Source organism: Rana temporaria, chromosome 8 (genome assembly GCF_905171775.1).
Source record: "Rana temporaria chromosome 8, aRanTem1.1, whole genome shotgun sequence".
NCBI lineage: Eukaryota > Metazoa > Chordata > Amphibia > Anura > Ranidae > Rana > Rana temporaria.
The window spans coordinates 181,892,279-181,908,820 of record NC_053496.1 but is presented as its reverse complement, the minus strand read 5'-3'; the positions used below and the strand labels follow the sequence as shown (position 1 = coordinate 181,908,820).

The 16,542-nt window shown below is 47.6% G+C and overlaps 2 protein-coding genes across 2 annotated transcripts in view; one reads left to right on the top strand and one right to left on the bottom strand.

Moving 5' to 3' along the window:
* The window catches only part of LOC120910202 (gastrula zinc finger protein XlCGF26.1-like), a 1,148,070-nt gene that overhangs the window by 556,113 nt on the left and 575,415 nt on the right, over window positions 1-16,542 (top strand). The gene's annotated exons all lie outside the window — the stretch shown is intronic.
* On the bottom strand, window positions 1,040-15,150 carry LOC120910114 (oocyte zinc finger protein XlCOF22-like). The gene is made up of 4 exons (XM_040321985.1): window positions 14,920-15,150; window positions 3,830-4,021; window positions 3,569-3,710; window positions 1,040-2,409 (listed from the first exon to the last, which is right to left on the bottom strand). Exons 1-4 carry the CDS (start codon window positions 15,073-15,075, stop codon window positions 1,511-1,513), a joined length of 1,389 nt encoding a protein of 462 aa, XP_040177919.1. The 5' UTR covers window positions 15,076-15,150; the 3' UTR covers window positions 1,040-1,510.

Here is a 16,542-nt window from a genome sequence, read left to right as displayed (position 1 = left end):
TGGTAAAGTATTTAGATCCTCCCTGACTAGTGCCTCTCGCTCCAGTGTTTTGCTCTGCTTCCAGAGACTGCATGCCATTTAATCTGATCCCTGATCTTGCTCCTACCCTGCATCCTATGCCCTATGGAAACCGGAACCTCAACCTACTGCCAGCGGTGTATTTTGGCTTTGTGCTGCCCTAGGCAAGACTAAAATAGGGCACCCCCCCCCCATCTAAATTTGTCCCACCCCTTCATTCTCAAGTAGGCGGTGAGAGAAATGGGAGGGGGGTGAGAAAGAGAGAGAGGAGGGTGAGAGAGTGGGGAAGGGGGTTGAGAGAGAAAGGGGAGGTGATAAACAGGGGAAGGGGGTTGAGAGAGAGAGAGGATGAGAAAGAGGGGAAGGGGGTTGAGAGAGAGAGAGAGAGAGAGAGAGAGCGGAGGGTGAGAGAGAGGGGAAGGGGGTTGAGAGGGGGGAGAGAGAGAGGGGAAGGGATTTGAGAGAGGGGGCTCCCTTATCCCCCCATACTACCAAGAGACTCCCCCCCCCCAAAAAAAACTACAGTGTACTCTCACCTTCCTGCAGCCCATCGGCTCCTTTTTACCAGCTGTGTATAGCAAGACTGTCAAGGCACGGCCACAGCCCAGAACTCCAACCTGCTCTGCCAATTGAGCTACTTCCCTGATTGCAGGTTGCAGCCACCCTTCTGTCACCAAACAGCAGTCTGCTGCCACCCCTCTGGCGGGTGTCACAGTCCACAACTTCCGCACCCCAGTAGTGACACCACTGCTTCCCTGCAGTCCTGGTAGTGTCCCTTTTTGCCTGGGGGCGCCCCCCCTGAAAATCCCACCCAATACAAATGCCTTGTTTGCCTTGTGGTAGATAAACCCCTGCCTACAGCTCTAGGAAGCACAGTGCCACCAGCAAGTGATCCAGGTCCTGACACCGGGCCTCATGGTCCATTCTTCTATTAGGGTACATCGATGATTATACACACACACAGATTATACCTCACATCACATTCACACAATACAAAGATAATAAAAATAAAACAAAAAACAGCATTTTGATAGAGTTTTATTTTTTATAAATGTGAAACTAAAGCATGAAAAAAACAATGATCATTGAAATACAACATATTAGTCTCCATTCATAAAGCTACATGTAGAAGGATCGTTATTTTAGCCATGTGACTATAATCAACAAATGTCTTTAGACTGTTTCATTTTTTTTTCTCATAATTACTAGCAAATTATCAAATACCTGACAAGCACACTCACTGCTGATGAATAACAGTGCCTACCGAGCATGCGTGGTACCCATATTAATCTTTCATGATCTTCCTTTCTTTGTAGCCCTTTATATTTACCGTTGTCATTGTGACGGAAAAAGTCACACACGTCCGTATATTTTGTTCAGATGTTTCTTTTTATTATGAAGATTCTCAGCTGAGTGAATTCTCCGGTGTCTAACAAGGGCTTCTTTCTGGGAAAAAAAACATCTTTCACACTCCGACCATAAATATGGACAGTCATCTGTGTGATCTTTTTTCATGCCTGCGAAGGTTTCCTTGTTCAGAAAAACATTTCCCACACTCCATACAGGTATAGGGTCGCTCGCCCGTGTGAATTCTCTGATGCTTAAAAAGGTTTCCCCGATCAGAAAACGTTTTCCCGCACTCTAAACAGGCAAAGGGACGCTCGCCCGTATGAATTCTCTGGTGCACAAGAAGGGATCCTTTCTTCGAAAAACATTTCCCGCAATCCAAACACGGGTAGGGACGCTCTCCGGTGTGACGTCTCTGGTGTTTGTGAAGGCTTCCCTTTTCAGAAAAGGTTTTTCCGCACTCCGAACAGCAAAAGGGGCGCTCGCCCGTGTGAATTCTCTGGTGTATAAGAAGGTTTTGTTTCTCAGAAAAACTTCTTCCGCATTCCGAACAGGAAAAGGGACGTTCCCCCGTGTGCGTTCTCTGGTGTACGAGAAGCTTTTGCTTCTTAGGAAAACATCTTCCGCAATCTGAACAGGTATAAGGAAGCTTAGGCTTGTGAGATAGCTGGTGAGCTTTAAGTGCGTTTTGCTTCGAGAACGTTTTCCCGCACACCAAACATAACAATGTGCGCAGTTCTGTGACCTGTGACGTGGGAAGGGAGTCCATTCCTGTAAAAGCCGCCTCCTGGCTCGAAGAGGGTTCCAGGGATTTGGCTGGAGCTATTTTTCTGGGAGGTTTTTGAGAACGTCGACGGGCAGCGGAAGTCTTAGTACGGGATTTACCAGCCGATGAACCAGGATTAGAAGGATCCGTTGGTTTTACATACCAGTAAAGTGTTACTTTTGGAGGAGCTTGTGCAACGTCACCACCTTCTGTGGTGCAACCTGGAGATGTAGCAAGATTTTCCTCCAATGTATTGTTCTCCGTACAATAATGTCCATCTGTTAGAAAGAATGTTTAAATATGTCATATATATCAGTTCCGCATTCAAAACTTTGGTAACATGACATTATATTGAGGAATGAAGATGGACCTTTCATATGGTGTACAGTATCTCCGACAGAAAAAGTCAGATGGAGCCTACACACGGTTGGAATTTCCGTCCAAAAGACTTTTCGTGTCGGAAATTCCGACCCTGTGTACTCAGCATTTGGGTTTGGCTTAAAGAAAAAGTGGCAACCCTATCTGGTAGTTAGAGGTCCAGATGCATGTTAGATTAGAAACTACTAGGAAGGTACTAGAGAACAGAGTATATAGGCTGATCCTGTGTTCCAGTGCCACACCACAGTTTCTGCGTGTGAGAAACTGCGTTCCAGGCTGGTTGGACAACCGTTGGAATTACCACTGATCTTTTCTTCAGGTCTCCAAAACACAAGCACGGAGGCCATATCGTACTCAGTCTCAGGGGCCCCTGGAACTAAACCTCAACATTCATCTGGCGCAGGGGTCTCCAAACTGCAAACCGAGGACCGGATGTGGCCCTTTGCTAGCCTTCATCCGGCCCTTGGGACACTATTCCTCCAATGATATGAGGCACTATTCCTACCACTATCACCAACAATGGGGCACCATTTCTCCCACTACTGCCAATGATGGGCCACTACTCCTCCTACTGACCACCAACACTAAGGCCATGTTTACTCTCACTGATACTGGGATCAGGACATTTTCTTCCTCCCCACCCCCTACTGACCACATTCCGGCCCCACTAAAGTCTGAAGGACAGTAAACAGGAAAGTTTGGAGACCCCTGATCTGGAAGTATCTATATTAATAACTATATATACCCAGGTATACGGTATGTGAACAATTTCACCAGGACTCCTATTGGGCCCTTTGCTGATATCTGTTCATTGAAGGTATGTACTGTTATTAATGACTTCATATATAAAGTTTGTATTATTTCTATACTGTCCATCTATATACTTATGGTTAATGGTACATGCTGGGTGTAGTGGTTCTTCTCCCAACTTTGATTAGTTTATGGATTAATTTGCCAGGAAGGGAATCCTGTTAAGTCAGCACTTGGGTAGTAACGGGTCCTCGAGAAGCATGGCCTTTATCTCCGACAGTGACCTTAAACTGTCTGCTCATTACTTACACGGGTTGATATACAGAGAAGATTCCTCCTCTTTAATGGGATCCATAACCTCGTCCTCCTTCATACATTGCTGATCACCCATCACATACGTCTCTTCTTCCTCCTTCTTCACCTCAACTTTTATATCAATCGGTTCTTCACCCTAAAACCACAAAATGATAACAAGGAACATCCTCAAGACATGAGCACTAAAACCCAGACACGGTTATCTCGTACAGTTTGGAATCATTTTTAAGTCGCAGATGTTCCAACTCCACCTACCTGATGATGGTGGGGGATGGTGTGACCTTCCTGTGCGGAATACAGAGGACGAGGACATCTCTCTGGTGGGTTCCTGGTATTAGGTGGCTCCATCTTATCCTTGTGTTCTTCTGAAAACTCTTCCTTCACTCCATACTCTTCGTCTTCCTCTTTATACTCTTTGACATCAGTGTTGTCTCCAAGGTCTCCACTCTGAATAATAAAACATTCATTGTAACAAACATACTCATGTATAAAGTGGAACCTTGGATTCTCCTGGAACGGATTATGCTCGAAATCCGAGGTTCCGCTGTAAATAATAACTACCAATAATTGTAAATCATCTACCTGATGATGGTGAGGGATGGTGTGACCTTCCTGTGTAGAATCCCGGGAATACAGAGGACGGGGACATCTCTCTGGTGGGTTTCTGTAGCTGGATGACTCCACCACGGTGTCCTGGTACAGATCTTTGTGTCCTTTTGGAAACTCCTCCATCACCTCATCCTCATCATCCTCCTCTTTTATCTCTACTTTAATCTCAACTTTACAATCTCTCAGGTTTTCATTCTGAATCTATAATAAAAATGACATCAATGGTAACAATGCAGATAATGTACAGATCCTAATGATACTATCAGTGATTGTTCCTCATCTACCTGATGATGGTGAGGGATGGTGTGACCCTCCTGTGTGGAATCCCGGGAATACAGAGGACGGGGACATCTCTCTGGTGGGTTCCCATTACTGGATCCATCTGTAGGAAACACACACACTGACTGAATCCATTGTTTCTATGTGTTTATCAGATGATGGGGGATCTAGGTGGACCCTCCGTACTCCTCTCTCCTTTACAATAAAGTCTCCTCTTACCCGGTGATGTGAGGGGCGGCTGATTCTCCATCATGACGTCCTTGTAGAGATCCTTGTGTCCTTCTAAAGATGGATCATGGGGCTGGCAGCTGTTTTTCGAATGTCCAGATTTCCTCTTCACTACTTCAATAATCAATACAATACACAATTAAATTATCACTAAGTACGTTCCCAGAATCCCCCTCACCTCTCCGGTCAGGTCTGTGTTTTATAAATAGAGATAAGAGTGATGTCATGTGACCTCCCAGAATCCTCCTCACCTCTCCGGTCAGGTCTGTGTTTTATTAATAGAGATAAGAGTGATGTCATGTGACCTCCCAGAATCCTCCTCACCTCTCCGGTCAGGTTTACTACCCTCCAGCCGTATCCCTCATATTGGCACTATATGGCCATTAAATATACTGTAAGCAGATATGTATTTGCATTTTGAGTAGAGTCGGGACTGGCCAGAGAGGGATTACTTTGATGCAGTTGGCCAGTTTGAACATGTATTGCAAGAATTCCAAAATTCCCGAAATATAAAAATATGTAAGAGCGTAGAGCAGTGTGCAGAGCATTCATCTAGAATTTCCGCAATATCCTTTCATTCACCCGACGGTGCTCCTTATCTATGTGGTCATGTGATTGGATAAATGGTTCTATATTTAGGATGTATCCAGTCTATAAACCAGAGGCTCTGGATGGACAGTTGGATAAATGGCTCTATATTTAGGATGTATCTGGTCTATAAACCAGAGGCTCTGGATGGACAGTTGGATACGGGGGGGGGGGGGGTACTGGGTGTATATATAAAATAACTTCCATTCTGCCTAGCAGCACTCGGGCCGTCAGTTTGAATCCCAACCACATCGCTATCTGCCTGGAGCGTGCATGTTCTCCCTGCGTGGGGTTTTCTCCAGTTACTCTGGTTTCCTCCCACACCCCAAAGACATACTGGTACTAGGGTTGCCAACTCATCCCTTTAAACCCTGAACACATATTAATTACACAGGTTCTGTGGCCGATTGAGGTGGTAATTAAAGCGGAGGTCCACCCGAATACTGCAGCTGCTGACTTTTAAAAAATGGACACTTAACTGTTCAGCGCGCCTGCGATGTCGGCAGCCGAGGCCAAGCAATCGCTCGTCTCTCAGCTGCCCCCGCCGCCATCCTCGGTGAGAGAAAATCAGGAAGTGAAGCTTTGCTGCTTCACTTCCCCGTCCCTACTGTACATGCGCGAATGGCGCGGCCTATCCTCACTGGTTCCTGCTATCTTTGTGGGACCAATGTGTTTCCCTGCAGACAGCTGCAGGGGGGGGGGGGCGTATGGCTTGGCAGTGGCATGACTCATACGACAGTCTATGCCCGGAAGCGGGTGCAAATACATGTACATACCTCCGAACCGTCCCGGAATTTGCGGAAATGTCCCACGATTCGCGGTAAATCTCGCACTCCCGCAAGCAGTGCTATTGTCCCGCTGTACCCCCCCCCCCGCGATTACCGCGACAATTCCACCCCCCCCGCTCAACAACTTTGATCCGCGGACCCCCCCCGCTCAACAACTTCGTTTGGGGGGTATGCTCATTCGTCCCTGATTCTGAAGTTGAAAAGTTGGGAGATATGCATGTATTATACAGGTATCTGCACCCCCCCCCCCCCCCCGAAAGGTGCCAAATGTGACACCGGAGGGGTTCCGAAAAGTAGAAGTTCCATTTTTGCGTGGAATTCCGCTTTAAACTCACTTGGTGCCTTATCTGCAATAAATTAGTCTCAGAACCTGTGTAATTCACATGTGTCCGGGTTTAGAGGGATGAGGTGACAACCCTAGCTGGTACGTTAATTGGCCCTTGTATGTGTATGTATGAATGAATGTACGTTCGGGACCTTCGATTGTAAGCTCCCTGAGGGCGGGGACCTACGTGAATGTACAACGTATATGTAGAGCGCTGTGTAAATTGACGGCACTCTGTAAATACCTATAAAAAAAAAAATACATTACCTCCTTCGTGTAATCCAAGCAATGTCTCCTCTCTATTTCCTCCCCACTCACCCCTGACCTGGAATTTCCTGTTTATACTCTGACATCACTTCCTGTCTGTACCAGAAATCACTTCCTGTCTTTGCGTTCCACGGACTATATGCGAGATCACCACCTTGTGTTGAATACAAGTATTGCAGTCTACGTTACGTTCCATCGTTTTGTCCTCTACCTCGTGGTCCATTCTTCTATGAGATTATGGTCACACACAGAGCTTATATAGCAAAATAATTATACAAATAAATATATTTTTTCACAATCCCTTAATTTGATTCCCAATATACCAAGCCTTAGCTTTGATTAAACATATATAAGAGATCTGTAATTACGGGGGGTAAAGAAAAACAAACATGATTAATGGTGGACTGAAACCCGGACACATGATTCAAAACCCGGACTGTCCTGGTGAATCCCCGGACAGGTGGCAACCCTACCATATACACAGGCGTACTAAACCATACACATGTGCCCAGGGCTGTCTTCACCCCCGCAGGGGATGCACAGGTGTTCCATGCAGACCTGGCAGGCTGTAAACATCTGCATAGATCACCATGCGCATCCCGGACTGTACATCTGTGCGGATCCGATTCATGGATTAGGACAGAATGAGACAGATTGGGGGGGGGGGTGAATGACTTGGGGCTCCCTTGGGTACCCATGAAGAAAAAGTATCCAGCTCACTTTGGCACGTGTCTGCACTGCCCAGCATACATATGCCTCCAATGACCCTCCCTCAAAACAACTCTACCTCCAATGCCTCAGAGCACACCACTGACTCCAATGCTCTCCAGCACACCATTGCATCCTATACCCCCAGCACACAACTGCCTTCAATGCCCCCAGCACACTATTGCCTTTATTCCCCCTCAAGAACACCTCTGCCTCCATTATCTCCCCCCAGCACACCATTGCCTCCAATGCCCCCTCAAGCACACCATTGCATCCTATACCCCCAGCACACAACTGCCTCCAATGCCCCATCAACACATACCTGCCTCCAATGCCAACAGCACACTATTGCCTCCATGCCCCCTCAAGAACACCTCTGCCTCCATTATCTTCCCCCAGCACACCATTGCCTCCAATGCCCCCCCAGCACATACCTGCCTCCAATGCCTTTCAGCACACCATTTCCTCCAATGCCCCCTCAAGCACACCTCTACCTCCATTATCTCCTCCCAGCAAACCACTGCCTCCAATGCCCCCCAGCACACCACTGCTTCCAATGCCCTCCAGCACACCACTGCCTCCAATGCCACCCAGCACACCACTGCCTCCAATGCCCCCCAGCACACCACTGCTTCCAATGCCCTCCAGCACACCACTGCCTCCAATGCCACCCAGCACACCACTGCCTCCAATGCCCGCCAGCACATTTCTGCCTCCAATTCCCCCCAGCACTCCACTGCCTCCAATGCCCCCCAGCACTCCACTGCCTCCAATGCCCCCCAGCACATACCTGCCTCCAATGCCCCCCAGCACATTCCTGCCTCCAATGCCCCCCAGCACATCACTGCCTCCAATGGTACAGCCAGCATACATCTGCCTCCAATGGTACAGCCAGCATACCTCTGCCTCCAATGGTACAGCCAGCATACATCTGCCTCCAATGCCACCCAAGCACAATACTGCCTCCATTATCCCCTCCAGCACACTGCTGCCTCCAATGCCCCCAGCAAACTACTTCCTCCAGTGCCTCCCCCCCAGAAAACCACTGCCTCCAATGCCCCAACACAGCTCTGCCACCAATACCACCCCAGCAAACCTCTGCTTCCAATACCCCCCAGAACACCTCCTTCTCAAAAAGCCCCCAGCACACTGCTGTCTCCAATGCTCCCCCAGCACACCACTGTCCCAAATGCCCCCCAGCACATCTCTGCCTCTTATACCCCCCTCCCTTCTCCAGAACACCTCTGCCCCCAATGGCCCTCCTCCAGCACACGTCTGCCACCAATGCCCTTTAAGCATACCTCTTCCTCCAATGACCTCTTGAACACATCTGCTTCCAATACCACCCCATCACACTGTTGCCTCCAATGGCCCTCCCCATGCAAACTCTGCCTCCAATGCCCCTCCCCCTCCTAGCACACCACTACCTCCAAACACACCACTGCCTCCCATGACCATCGATAAACCACTGCTTTTAATGCAGCCCCCCACACACCTCCATTGCCCCCTAGTACACCTCTGGTCCCAATGCCCCCCAGCTGTATTCCAGGGTCTCCGTTTTAAACAATGCAAAGCCAAAACTTTTAGCCAAAAAAAAGGGGGGGACTGTCCCGGCAAATCCAAAGCTGTTGGCAGGTGTCATGTCTCCTCTTAGTGAATGTGGCATCAGTGTAAATGATTCTTTAATGGTTCCTCTACATTCTTCGACAGCTCTCCTCCACCATCCACACTACATTCTCTGACAGCTCTCCTCCACCATCCACACTACATTCTCCAACAGATCTCTTCCACCATCCACACTACATTCTCCGACAGCTCTCCTCCTACCATCCACACTACATTCTCCGACAGCTCTCCTCCACCATCCACACTACATTCTCCGACAGTTCTCCTCCACCATCCACACTACATTCTCCGACAGATCTCCTCCACCATCCACACTACATTCTCCGACAGCTCTCCTCCACCATCCACACTACATTCTCCGACAGATCTCCTCCCACTATCCACACTACATTCTCCGACAGATCTCTTCCACCATCCACACTACATTCTGCGATAGCTCTCCTCCACCATCCACACTACATTCTCCGACAGCTCTCCTCCACCATCCACACTACATTCTCCAACAGCTCTCCCCCACCGTCCACACTACATTCTCCGACAGATCTCCTCCCACCATCCACACTACATTCTCCGACAGCTCTCCACCATCCACACTACATTCTCCGACAGCTCTCCTCCCACCATCCACACTACATTCTCCGACAGATCTCCTCCCACCATCCACACTACATTCTCCGACAGATCTCCTCCCACCATCCACACTACATTCTCCGACAGATCTCCTCCCACTATCCACACTACATTCTCCGACAGCTCTCCTCCACCATCCACACTACATTCTCCAACAGCTCTCCCCCACCATCCACACTACATTCTCCGACAGATCTCCTCCCACTATCCACACTACATTCTCCGACAGCTCTCCTCCCACTATCCACACTACATTCTCCAACAGATCTCCTCCACCATCCACACTACATTCTCCGACAGTTCTCCTCCACCATCCACACTACATTCTCCGACAGATCTCCTCCACCATCCACACTACATTCTCTGACAGATCTCCTCCACCATCCACATTACATTCTCCGACAGCTCTCCTCCACCATCCACACTACATTCTCCCACAGCTCTCCTCCATCATCCATACTACATTCTCTGACAGCTCTCCTCCACCATCCACACTACATTCTCCGACAGCTCTCCTCCACCATCCACACTACATTCTCCGACAGCTCTCCTCCCACCATCCACACTACATTCTCCGACAGCTCTCCTCCATCATCCATACTACATTCTCTGACAGCTCTCCTCCACCATCCACACTACATTCTCCGACAGCTCTCCTCCACCATCCACACTACATTCTCCGACAGCTCTCCTCCATCATCCATACTACATTCTCCGACAGCTCTCCTCCACCATCCACACTACATTCTCCGACAGATCTCCTCCACCATCCACACTACATTCTCCGACAGCTCTCCTCCACCATCCACACTACATTCTCCAACAGCTCTCCTCCCACCATCCACACTACATTCTCCGACAAATCCCTCCACCATCCACACTACATTCTCCGACAGATCTCCTCCACCATCCACACTACATTCTCCAACAGCTCTCCTCCACCATCCACACTACATTCTCCGACAGCTCTCCCCCACCATCCACACTACATTCTCCGACAGCTCTCCTCCACCATCCACACTACATTCTCCGACAGCTCTTCTCCACCATCCACACTACATTCTCCGACAGATCTCCTCCACCATCCACACTACATTCTCCGACAGCTCTCCTTCCCCCATCCACACTACATTCTCCGACAGATCTCCTCCACCATCCACACTACATTCTCCGACAGCTCTCCTCCACTATCCACACTACATTCTCCGACAGCTCTCCTTCCCCCATCCACACTACATTCTCCGACAGATCTCCTCCACCATCCACACTACATTCTCCGACAGATCTCCTCCCACCATCCCCACTACATTCTCCGACAGCTCTCCTCCACCATCCACACTACATTCTCCGACAGATCTCCTCCACCATCCACATTACATTCCCCGACATCTCTCCTCCACCATCCCCACTACATTCTCCGACAGATCTCCTCTACCATCCACACTACATTCTCCGACAGCTCTCCTCCACCATCCACACTACATTCTCCGACAGCTCTCGCGAGTTTTCCCATTGAAGTCAATGGAAACTAAAATAATTTGTTCCGCATTGACTTTGGCTCGTTTCCTGCGCCCCCGTACCTCAGGCCAAAGTTCGGCTCTGCTCGGCTTCTGCGCCCCCGTACCTCATGCCAAATGAGGTATTGCAGGCCAATGTTCGGCTTTTATCGGCTCCTGCGCCCCCCGTACATCAGGCCAAATGAGGTATTGCAGGCCAATGTTCGGCTTTTATCGGCTCCTGTGCCCCCGTACCTCAGGCCACACGAGGTACTGCAGCCATATTTTCGGCTCTGCTCGACTTCTGCGCCCCCCATATATCAGGCCAAATGAGGTACTGCAGGCCTATTTAGCTTGAATTCTGCTCATCTTGCAAGTCAACACTCGCAAACCGAGTCAGAATTAAAAAAAAAAAAAGTTGCTCGCAAATCAAAACGCTCTCAAACCAAGTTACTCTTAAACCAAGGTTGCACTGTATAAGAATTATGATCCGAGTAACAAAGAGAAAGGACTCAGAACAGAATATCGTAAAGTGAAGAGCTTTCTTGTTTATTTTCCAAAAAAAAGATCACATTTTGTATAAATTGGGATTTTTTTTAATTATTATTGATGATTATGTATTGGTAGGACCACCTTCTTCTGTAAAGCAAAAACAACGAGTAATGACCTACAACAACCTAGGTTCCTTCATTTGCATGGCCGGGGATTTTCTTCATCTATTCCAAACCCTTATTATGGGATGAATTAGAATAGAGACTGCGAGCCAGGACTCCTCATCCAACGTCAGTGCCTGACCTCACAAATAAGCTTCTGGAAGAATGGTCAAACATTCCCATAGACACCCTCCTAACCCTTGTGGACGGCCTTCCCAGAAGTGTTGAAGCTGTAATAGGTGCAAAGGGTGGGCCAACGCAATATTGAACCCTACGGACTAAGACTGGGATGCCATTAAAGTTCACGTGTGTGTAAAGGCAGGCGTCCCGATACTTTTGGTAACAGAATGTATGTGGTTTCCCAATACTTTTGGTAATATAGTTTATGTTGGTCCTCCTATGAAGGACTCAAACTCATCTTACTAGCTTTTTAGGTTCCTGTGGAGAATGGATGAAGAGGAATGGGGACATCCCAACTCGGGCAAAAAGAGAGTGAGGAATTTCAGATCTACTCCTGGAGTCTTCAAGAAGCAGCAGAAGTCCGTAAGAGAAGCAACATGTCAGGCTCCACCCGTAACTGAAATGTAACTCGTGCCAGAATGTACCCCTTTAAATAATCATTTGTGCCGTACACTACAGTTTTCTATGTCTTCAACTTCTCCACCTGTTAAATACCACCTTACAATTTGTCCATAGCATCAGTTAGTCTCTGAGGCCTGATTGCATTTCCTAGGACTGTAGAGCATTTCCCGCACTCTGGACATGGGAAAGATGCTCACCGAGGTGACACCTCTGGTGCCTAAGAAGGCTTATCTTCTGGGTGAAACTTTTCCCGCACTCTGAACACGAAAAAGGACGCTCGCCCCTGTGAATTCTCTGGTGTTGAACAAGGTATCTTTTCGTAGTGAAACATTTCCCGCACTCCGAACATGAAAAAGAACGCTCGGCGGTGTGAATTGTCCTGTGTACGAGAACCTTTTGCTTCGAAATAAAACATTTCCCGCACTCCGAACACGAAAAAGGACGCTCGCCCGTGTGAGTCCTCTGGTGCTGAAGGAGGTATCTTTTCGTAGTGAAACATTTCCCACACTCTGAACAAGGAAAAGGACGCTCGCCCGTGTGACTTTTCTGGTGTTTAAGAAGGTCTTGTTTCTTAATGAAACATTTCCCGCACTCTGAACACGAGAAAGGACGCTCACCCGTGTGAATTCTCTGGTGTATAATCAGATATTCTTTCGTAAGGAAACTTTTCCCGCACTCTAAACAAGGAAAAGGGCGCTCGCCTGTGTGGATTCTCTGGTGCTTAATAAGGTTTTGTTTCATAGTGAAACATTTCCCGCACTCGGAGCATGAGAAAGAGTGCTCGCCTGTGTGGATTCCCTGGTGTATACGAAGGTATTGTTTGGTAATGAAATATTTCCCGCACTCCGTACAAGAAAAAGGAAGCCTACCGGTGTGAGTTTTCTGGTGTAGCAGAAGGCTTCTTTGGTAGGGGAAACATTTCCCGCACTCTGAACATGAAAAAGGACGCTCCCCTGTGTGAATTCTCTGGTGTCCCTGAAGCGTTCCTTTGTTGGTAAAACATTTCCCGCACTCTGAACATGAGAAAGGGCGCTCTCCTGTGTGACTCCTCTGGTGTCTACAAAGTGTGGCTTTGTCAGCAAAACATTTCCCGCACTCCGAGCATGGAAAAGGGCGCTCACCCGTGTGACCTCTCCGCGGTTTAGGTGGCGCTGTGTTGTTAGTGTGAGATTTCTCACATTCTAAAGATGACAAAGAACTCTCTCCAGTGTGGACTCCATCACCTAAAGACGACGCCTGGGGATTGGATGGATCGGTTGAGTGATCGGCACTGTGAGATCTCAGGTGGATATCTGAAGTTGTAGCATGGAAGTGTTTAGAAGGTTCCTCAGGATTAGAAGGATCCATTGATCTTAGATGGACATCTGATGTCATAGTATGGAATATATCAGAAGGTTCCTCAGGATTAGAAGGACCCATTGATCTTAGATGGACATCTGATGACATAGTATGGAATAGATGGACATCTGATGTCATAGTATGGGATTTATGGTCATCTGATGTCATAGTATGGGATTTATGGTCATCTGATGTCATAGTATGGGATTTATGGTCATCTGAGGTCATAGTATGGGATAGATGGTCATCTGATGTCATAGTATGGGATAGATGGTCATCTGAGGTCATAGTATGGGATAGATGGTCATCTGAGCTCATAGTATGGGATAGATGGTCATCTGAGGTCATAGTATGGGATAGATGGTCATCTGAGGTCATAGTAGGGGATTTATCAGAAGGTTCCTCAGGATTAGAAGGATCCATTGATCCCTCCAGATGGGAAGGTCTGTGATGTGCGGTTGGAATAATGGGATCTTCTCCTGGAGAACATTGTGTGATGTCATCATCTTCTGCCTTCATATCAGGAGATAAAATTGGATCTCCTTCCGAGGTATTCAGAAAAAATCGTCCATCTGTAAGAAAATGTAAAATATTTTACATATACATTCAGGAGATGCTCATAGTTGTAAATTAAAAATGTGAAATGTTTAGGCATTTAGTGTTTATGACTTACTTGTGTCCTTATGTAGAGAAGATTCCTGTTTACTTTCCATAATCATCTCCCCCTCCTCCATAGACTGCTGATCTCCACTCACCAACCTCTCTTCTTCTTCCTCTTTATCCTCAACTTTGATGTCTTTCCGTTCTTCACCCTAAAGCCCCGAAGATAATAGAATACATTTATAAAAAGGAACAAAGGTTTTAAAGAAGATCGTCATCTCAGGGAGTTCTTTGTCCCCAGTCCCATCTACCTGATCATTCTCTTTATAGATGTGATCTTCCTGGGTGGAATCCCGAGAATACAGAGGACAACCCTCCTCCATAGACTGCTGATCTCCACTCACCAACCTCTCTTCTTCTTCTTTAACCTCAACTTTGATGTCTTTCCGTTCTACACTCTAAAAGATTTTTTAGAAAACATTAAAAAAAAGAAAACAAGATTACATCACTTTAGACTATATTTTAGATCAAAAGGAAAAGAGAAAAAACACCGCCACAGGAAATAATTGGTAAATGGGACACAATTTGCTTTCCTATATTTTAGGTCTACATGCTCAGTCCCACCTACCTGATGATGGTGGGGGATAGTGTGACCTTCCTGTGTGGAATCCCGGGAATACAGAGGACGGGGACATCTCTCTGGCAGGTTTCTGTAGCTGGATGACTCCTCCATGGTGTCCTGGTGCTGCTTCTCCTGTCCTTTTCGGAACTCTGTCTCCTCCATTACACCATCCTCATCATCCTCCTCTTTTATCTCTTCTTTAATATTGACCTGTGTGGAATCCCGGGAATACAGACGACAGGGATATCTCTCTGGTGGGTTCCCATTACTGGATCCATCTGTAGGAAACACACACACTGACTGAATACATTGTTTCTATGTGTTTATCAGATGATGGGGGATCTAGGTGGAGCCTCCGTACTGCTCTCTCCTTTACAATAAAGTCTCCTCTTACCCGGTGATGTGAGGGGCGGCTGATTCTCCATCATGACGTCCTTGTAGAGATCCTTCTAAATTCCTCAGAATCCTCCTCACCTCGTCCTGATTTATATTGGACACTCCTCTCTGTAGACGTACAAAAAACTGACAATTACCTGGAGTGTACTGGGATGAATATTGTCTCTATAGTTCCTCCAAAGTTCCTGCTTAGTTCTTGCATAGTCCCTACTTAGTTCCTCCATTGTCCCTACTTCGTTCCTCCATAGTTCCTACTTCGTTCCTCCATAGTTCCCACTTCGTTCCTCCATAGTTCCCACTTCGTTCCTCCATAGTTCCTACTTAGTTCCTCCATAATCCCTACTTAGTTCCTCCATAATTCCTACTTCGTTCCTCCATAGTTCCTACTTAGTTCCTCCATAGTTCCTACTTAGTTCCTCCATAGTTCCTACTTAGTTCCTCCATAATTCCTACTTAGTTCCTCCATAATTCCTACTTAGTTCCTCCATAATTCCTACTTAGTTCCTCCATAGTTACTAATTAGTCTCTCCATAGTTACTAATTAGTCTCTCCATAGTTCCTACTTAGTTCCTCCATAGTCCCTATTAAGTTCCTCCATAGTTCCTACTTAGTTCCTCCATGATCCCTGCTTAGTCCCTACTTAGTTCCTCCATAGTCCCTACTTATAGAAGCGTCATGGTCCGTGACGGTATCTTCCACCTCGCTCACACGCCGTTCAGCCGCCGACACCCGCGAGCGGATCTTGTCGAATGCCCTGTCCGATAAGGCTCACGTCCAGCTGCCGCCAACACCTCAGGTATTCCAGGGGGAGCCGTAGCAGGGTTCGCCTCGTGGTCAGTCTGCGACGCCATATTGCAAAGGCATGCAGGAGATGGCAGGGAGCCAGAAATCGGAGCGATGTCCTCCGGAATATACTGGGGGAACTTCAACTTCTTGGCCTTCCTCTAACTCCCATAGATTTTAGACAGCATTCAGGGATCCGGGGGCCCCACAGACAGGCCCAGTCAGGAGATACGGGAGAAATAGCGCATCACACTCCAGGAGAGCTCAGGGAACATGTCCACTCAGTCCGCCATCCCGACCATGCCCCATGGTTCCTACTTAGTTCCTCCATGATCCCTGCTTAGTCCCTACTTAGTTCCTCCATAGTTCTTACTTAGTTCCTCCCTAGTTCTTCTTACTTAGTTCCTCCATAGTTCTTACTTAGTTCCTCCATAGTTCTTACTTAGTTCC